The sequence below is a fragment of the Lotus japonicus genome, chromosome 6 (genome assembly GCF_012489685.1).
Source record: "Lotus japonicus ecotype B-129 chromosome 6, LjGifu_v1.2".
Taxonomy (NCBI): Eukaryota; Viridiplantae; Streptophyta; class Magnoliopsida; order Fabales; family Fabaceae; genus Lotus; species Lotus japonicus.
In genome coordinates, this window is record NC_080046.1 from 27,070,039 (window position 1) to 27,078,030 (window position 7,992).

The 7,992-nt window shown below is 40.3% G+C and overlaps 1 protein-coding gene across 1 annotated transcript; it reads left to right on the plus strand.

The window, feature by feature from the left end:
- The first annotated feature begins 2,688 nt into the window (after nt 1-2,688).
- LOC130725164 (secreted RxLR effector protein 161-like) lies at nt 2,689-3,300 on the plus strand. The gene has a single exon (XM_057576416.1). It carries the CDS (start codon nt 2,689-2,691, stop codon nt 3,298-3,300), a length of 612 nt encoding a protein of 203 aa, XP_057432399.1.
- The last annotated feature ends 4,692 nt before the right edge of the window (nt 3,301-7,992 follow it).

Here is a 7,992-nt window from a genome sequence, read left to right on the forward strand (position 1 = left end):
AGACTAAGAGAGTGAATCTTAGTGTGAGCTAAGTCAGTGTAATTGTTAGTCACTTGTAGGTTTCAAGTGCAGTTGTAACTCTTACCTGATTAGTGGATTGCCTTCATTCTAAGAAGGAAGAAATCACCTTAACGGGTGGACTGGAGTAGCTTGAGTGATTTATCAAGTGAACCAGGATAAAATCCTTGTGTGCTTTTCTATCTCTATCTTTTGCACTTAGTTCTCGAAAAGATTTGTTAAAATCTTTAAGGTGGTAGTTTTGTACTGAAAACGTTATTCAAACCCCCCCTTTCTACCGTTTTTCATACCTTCAACATAAAGGTTGATGAACTCATTGGCTCTTTGCAAACTTTTAAGATGTCTCTTAATGAAAGATCAAATAAGAAAAATAAAATCATAGAATTTGTGTCAAATAATGAAGATGATGATCTAAGTGAGAAGGATTCTGATGAAAATTTGTCTTAGGAAATAGCACTACTTGGAAGAAAATTCAACAAAGTTATGGGGAGGTTTGAAAGAAGGCCTAGACCAAATGTGCTTGACAAGCGGTCTGACATAGTGAAGAACTCTGGTTATGCTCGTAGAAACAAAGAAGAAGACAAACCTAACAAAAGCAAAGGAGTTCAATGTCATGAATGTGAGGGGTATGGTCATATTAAGGCAGAATGTGCAACTTATCTGAAGAAGCTATGAAAAGGAATGGTGGCTACTTGGTCAGATGATGATTCAGAAGAGGAAGATGAACCTCAAGTCATGGGTCTTACTATGAAATGTAACTCTGAAACTGAGTCAAGTGATAGTGAAATATCTGAGGAGAAACTTGCTGAAACTTATAAACTCTTATTCAATAACTGGAAGGATGCTTGTGAAAAGGGAAAGAAATTAGAAGGGACTGTCAAAGATCTGGAGATTGAGAAACAGAATTTGTTGATCATAAATGACAACCTTCAGGAAGAAGTCACTGTTCTGAAGTAAAAAGTTGAAGGTATGACAAAATATGTTCGTATGTTGAATAAAGGAACTGATGTGTTTGATCTGATCTTGGAAACAGGGAAGGTGGCAAAGGATATGAAAGGATTTGGCTATGCTGATGACACTACATCAGAAGAAACCAAAAAAGCCATTCACAAGTTTATTCCTGCAGAGAAGAAGACGGAGTTCAAGATGTCAAACCGGCTGTCACAACATGGTGTTCAACACGTGTATCGCCAGATTCCATATTCTTATCCTCTAGCTCAGAAAAGTGAGAAGCTCAAGCTGGAGATGTCATCACTGTGGTAAGCATGGACATATAAGACCTTATTGTTACAGACTTTATGGAGCTCCTCAGAATTGGAAAAACACTCAGAAGTACACTTATGCTAATCCAAAAAGGAGAGAGTGGAAACCTAAGAACAATGTCACAACACTTGTTGCCTACACCTCTCTAAGAATGTCTTCTAAGGAGGATTGGTATTTTGACAGTGGTTGTTCCAGGCACATGACAGGAGTGAAGATGTATCTTGAAGATAGAGGAAATAATCTGGAAGAAGACAATGCAGACGGAGATGATAGTGTGCCTCAGACAGTTGACGAAAGACCAAATGTCTCAGACATCAAATATAACATTGAGTCGGAAGAGGAAAATGAGCATGTGTCACCAAAGGAGGTGGTTCCATCAATCAGGATTCAAAAAATTCATCCCAAAGAAAACATTATAGGGAATCTAAATGAAGGAGTCATTACTAGATCTAGAGAAGTCATTGCAAATTCATGTTAACCAGGATTGAACCAAAGAACATCACTGGATCAATGCCATGCAAGAAGAACTGGGTCAATTCAAGAGAAATGAGGTATGGGATCTTGTTCCAAGACTAGATGGTGTGAATGTGATTGGTACCAAGTGGATTTTCAGAAACAAGTCATATGAGAATGGTACTGTAACAAGAAACAAGGCCAGATTAGTTGCTCAAGGGTATACTCAGATTGAAGGAATTGATTTTGATGAGACATTTTCTCCAGTTGCTCGTTTGGAATCAATCAGATTATTGTTGGGAGTAGCATGTCTGCTGAAGTTCAAACTGTATCAGTGTTGGGGAGAGTCACGGCGAGGATCCATGGGCCAAGGCCAAGAGGAGACACCAAGGAGATCTTGGACACCACATCTTAACCCAAAACCTTAAGGCATTAGGTTTATGGGTACCACTTGTTGGGGGAGACAGGGGAGCCCATGGGTCGAGGAGCAAGACACCAAGAGATATCGATGCCACATCTTAACCCAAAACCTTAAGGCATTAGGTTTATGGGTCACATCTCTTATAAACTCTCCCTCTCACCTTGACTTCTCCGATGTGGGACTTGACTCCAACACTTGATTCCAACAATCAGATGGATGTAAAGAGTGCTTTCTTGAATGGCTATCGGAATGAGGAGGTTTATGTAGAACAACCAAAAGGCTTTGTAGATCCAACATTTTCAGGTCATGTATACAAGTTGAGGAAGGCATTGTATGGGTTAAAGCAAGCACCTAGGGCTCAGTATGAAAGGTTGACCGAGTTTTTGACAAACAAGGGATACATCAAAGGAGGGATAGACAAGACCCTATTTGTAAAGAATGATAGTTGAAATCTCATGATAGCTCAGATATATGTAGGTGACATTGTGTTTGGCGGGATGTCAGACCATATGGTAGAACATTATTTCTAACAAATGAAGTCTGGGTTTGAAATGAGCTTGGTTGGTGAATTAAACTACTTCCTGAGATTACAAGTGAAACAGGTGGAAGATTCTATGTTCATTTCACAGAGCAAGTATGTCAAGGAATTGGTTAAGAAGTTTCGTCTTGAAGGTTCAACTCATAAGAGAACTCCAGCAGCCACTCACATCAAATTGACCAAAGATGATAGTGGAGCTAATGTTGATCAGAGTCTCTACAGAAGCATGATAGGAAGTCTACTGTACCTCACTGCTAGTAGACCTGACATTGCCTTTGCAGTAGGAGTGTGTGCAAGGTATCAAGCTGCTCCCAAGGAAAGTCATCTTATTCAAGTGAAGAGGATTATCAAGTATGTTAGTGGAACCAATGATTATGGTATTTTTTATGTTCATCATACAAACTCTAGTCTTGTAGGATACTGTGATGCAGATTGGGCAGGTAATGCAGATGATAGGAAGAGCACTTCAGGTGGATGTTTCTTCTTGGGGAACAATCTTATTTCATGGTTCAGCAAGAAACAAAATTGTATATCCTTATCTACTGCTAAAGCTGAGTATATAGCAGCTGGAAGTGATTGCACTCAATTGGTTAAGAAGTTTGGATGAAGCAATGTCTTACTAGATGTTATGACATTGTACTGTGACAACTTGAGCGCCATCAACATTTCAAAGAATCCAATTCAACACAGTCGAACCAAGTATATTGATATCCGCCATTAGAGACTTAGTTGAAGAAAATTTTATTACTCTTGAATATGTGGAAACTAATTTGTAGTTAGCAGAAATTTTTACTAAGGCTTTGGATGTGGCAAAATTTGAGACACTAAGAGGGAAATTAGGGATTTGTGTAATAACTGACTTATAGCAGTTATTGACACATGTCAAGGGCAACGACTACTTTTCTCTCTATTTAACCGCCCTTGATCAGTTTGAGGAAGTCACAGATTTGTAATTTCTTGATTCGACAAATTATAGTTATTCTCTCTCGTGTCGCTCTCTAACCTCTAACAATTATTTTTGGGTTTCTCTCAAGTTCTTCACAACCATGACTCAAGAATCAGGGAAGCATAACGTTGGCAGTCCCAAACCTGTTAAAAATGTTCATGGAGTCAAGTTTCTTGGATTGAAGTCATCATCCTCCACACCCTCTAGGGTTACACGCTCCTCTGCTCAAATTGCATCTCCAGAATCTTCTAGACCATCCAAGAGGACAAGAAGTCTGAGAACCAAGCATGTTGCTATCAAGAAAGGAACAGGAAAAACTTCTACTATTCAGGACATTTCTGATGATTTCGTGTCTGACAACAATGTCGATGTTGTTCAAGAAGACGATGTTCCAAATGATGAAGCCACTTGTAACGTCCCGACTTTCGGAGCGTCACTTTAGTAACCAAATAAAATGAAATAGCAGAAAATGAAGGTTTTTTTTTTAGAAGGGTGAGAAAAATAAATATGAAAGACTTGTCCAACGTGGACTTAATGAAACTCCAAACATGCCCCGATAAACTAATATATATATATATATATATATATATATAAATAGATACAGCCCATGCTGTACCTTAAACGTCACCAGAACCTGACGGTGACAGAAAGTATGCCAGAAGGCAAGTGTACGCAACAGTGATCAAAGTAAGTGTAATAATTATAGTCCTGAAAATGTGAGAGAGTCAGCCCAAAACAACGTCCTCAGACCTCCTATTGTCCAACTAATCTCTGTGATTCCCATGCAGAGAATCACACAAAAAGTAAAAGGTCGGGAACCTACCCTGTCCCAAATGTACAATGACTAACCAGAGCTACTACTGAATATACACCCTAACCCAAGTCATGCACAGAAGCGGGTCTCCCAACCCTCTTCCTCCACCTCGCTCGTGAAGTCGTCTTCCGTGTCTGAGTCCACAGTAAGCACATCGACATCCACGTCCAGAACCTCCCTCGTAACTATCTTCCGTGCCACCCTAGTCAAACCAGTCTCCAGATCGACTACGTCAGTAGCGATCTCCTCCTCAATCATGCTAACCAAAGGTTCGACACGGTAACCACGTGAGGAAACAGATGCCCCAGGACGAGTCAGAGTCGAGGCGACAGGCTACTCCTTCGGCTCAACGAGCCTCGAAGATGACGCAACGTCAGCAGGGTCCATAATAGCATGCGGTGTCGGTCCAGACGGTGTCACAGCAACAACATCGATCTCGGAAGGATCCTCCTCATCAGATGACGACGACGATGATGACGACGGCGTAGGTGGTCGCAGTCGAGTACCCGGTCCAAAGTGAACCATCGGCGGCAGCTCAAAGGCAACAGTGTACTTCCGCAGAACTCCAGTAGTCATGTCTCCATGGTTGTCAATCACATCCTCCATCACTCTCCCTCGGTACGTCGCTCGGTGGTTGGCGGGGTCCAACGTCCAAGCGGCAGGGTCAACTCGATCAATCAGCTCGTACCTGATTCCCCAGACGGGCGAACCAGCGTAAACCACTCCCTCAGCGACATCTGGCAGTTTTCCGACCGCCCAAGCACAAACAATACACACAAGGCAAGGTGCGAGGGTCAACTCACATAATAGGGTAGATAATAAAGAGAACAAGTAAAGTATGGGGGTAGATATATATAGGTTCGATAAATGTTATCATGGCATATATATCAATACATCCTCAACTACTAAATCTTCATGCATAAATCATCGATTCAGCAAAAACATAACGATATTTATCAACATCAGATCATCAAACTCATAACGATATTCATCAACCTCAAGTCATTAGATGAATGGTATGAAATGCAATGTCATGCTAAAATAATGCTCCGGGAAGGCTGGACACGTGTGTACGAGTCGGTCTTTTCACCGGCCTTTGTGTTAACCATCAGACTCGCTGTCACTTACAACCTGAATATGTAGTCACCCTCGGTGATCTACGTGGAAACCCGATCTTTCGATCCCACTGGCTCCACTGAGGACCGACATCCCATCGCGTATCCTCAGACATGAATGAATGATGCAACATGGTTAGCCAAACATCAAATCGTCCTCACACGTAAGAGTCTAGCTAAGAATATCGTCTCTAAAATTCCCTATGGTAATTGTCGAACCATCGACCTCGAATTCCTACAACGATAGAGTGCAAACACTCTTGATGATTACTCAAATCATCTGGCTCATCACTCGAATGGTCGAACAGCTCTTAGAGAAAAAAGGTGTACATCGTACTTATAAACTTATTGGTTTCCCAGACTTATCCATTAAGTAGCCTAAATGTTAACTACCGATTGGTAAAAGGTGAATAAGCACTTAGGGTTTTTCCCTAAACTAGGATCATCGACACTTCTCATATTCCCAAATTCTTACTCAAGCTCTAAGTCTTCTTTACTAGTTTATCGATACTTTAAAGTGTTTGAATGTTGTTTAGCATATTATGATTTTCATTTGTAAAATGGTTTATAATTCTATAAGTTCTAAGGTTTTCCCTTGAACCCGTGTAATTCCCCGAGAAGGTCTCGATCTCCTAAAATAGTAAAGGTTCGGACGTTTGTCCGACCTGATGATCATTCTCTTCATGGTTTCAGTCACAAGCATGGCATAAACTCTCTTTATCCACACTCCAATGATATCACAATATATGAATAAATAATTGCACAAACAGTCAGTACAATCCAATAACACATATTCAGACACATCATCATGTTCTACAAATAGCCACTTAGCACATAAGCATGTGATTCAATCACCATCAATCATAGAACAATTAAAGCTTATAAATATATATGTCGGCTAAAGCCTCGGAAAACATTTCCCAATTCAGATCAATCAATCAATATCAAATAGCCAAATAAAAAAGTCGAAGTTATCGACGCCTAAATCATTATCTAGTAGAGTAAGTGGCCCTCACCGGTGTCTCTTCCAGTGTTACGATCCTCAAGCTCCTCAAGCGAATCTCGGCAGCTCCAAATGCTCCCAAATCCAAACTCAAACCTTTGAGTAAAAGCCAATTTACTCAGTCAGAGTCAATCACAACATTTCATACAATTCTAACTAACGTTCGACTAACTTTAGAAGTTTTAGAGTATGAGAATCTAGGACAAAAGACAAGTTTTTCAAAAAAAATGAAAACTCCCCTAAACCCACATAAGAGCTCTCGGCCTCTCCCCCCTCTAATTGCGTTTCGACGCTTTTTCTTGGATCTAACTTGATTAATGGTAATATAGGGGTATAACTAGGGTAAATCAATGCTCGGAAAAATTTTAGAAATTGCTGAGCTACTAGGTACTTTTGGGTCCAAACTTTAAGCTCAAAACTCAAAGTTAAAATTTTCGAAAACAAATTTGACAGGGTTGTAGATCGTAGCACTTATAACAACTAATCCTAAAGGCACAAGGTTAGGTCGTGAATTTTTTGTTCAAAAAGAGAAACTTTGGTGAATATGAGTATTTCCACAGTTTTTCAGATCTACGGCGACTCGATCGAAATCGGTGCGCATCGGCGAAGAATATAGGTTGTTGGGTAGTAGTATAAGATAGATCTAAAGAAAAATCGAAGTAAAAAGATAGTTTTGGAAATTGCTCCAAACTTTGAGCACAGAAAGACATGGTTTAAAGCAACAGAAAGTAGAAACAAAGGTATGGAATAGCAAGAATACCTCGCTGTCGATCCACAGAAACTGAAATCGGGACGATCGGACAAGAACTCGCGAAGAAACCCTCTCCCTCTCTCTCTAGAACTCGCCGCTCTCTCTTTCTCTCTAATTGTGGGAAATGAGATATTTCTCATTTCCCGCCTTTATATAGAGGATGCTCGAAAAGTAAACTTCGAGGTTTTTCGAAACCGATCGTTCCAGTACCTCCGTCTAACGATAAGAAGTGAATATCTGGCGACAGAATGCCTGAACTCCAAATGAGCTTCTCAGAATTGAAGAAAACGATATAAATGCAGTATTGGCCAAAATATGCTGGAAAACTGCTTTTTGCAGTTGACGTCGGATGAAGAAACTTCCTTCTGAAGAAATGTTGCAATTGCTGAAAGAATTGTGATCCCGCGGATGGAAACTTAGTTAAAAGCTTCAAATAGAAAAATGTTTCATTCAGGGTTTTAATTAAAGTCCCCGAGAGATTAAAGCCTAGCTTCGACGGACTTCCGGGAAGCCAAACCTATCGTGTGAACAGTCCAGAGTTCCGTAGCGAAACACTGATCGTGGGAAAATAAAGAGAGATTCTTATTTTTCCACAGATTTTGAATTTCGCGTAAACAGTACTTTAAGAGCAGAAATAGTCTTTTTCAGACACTCTCGACATAAGCCGGGT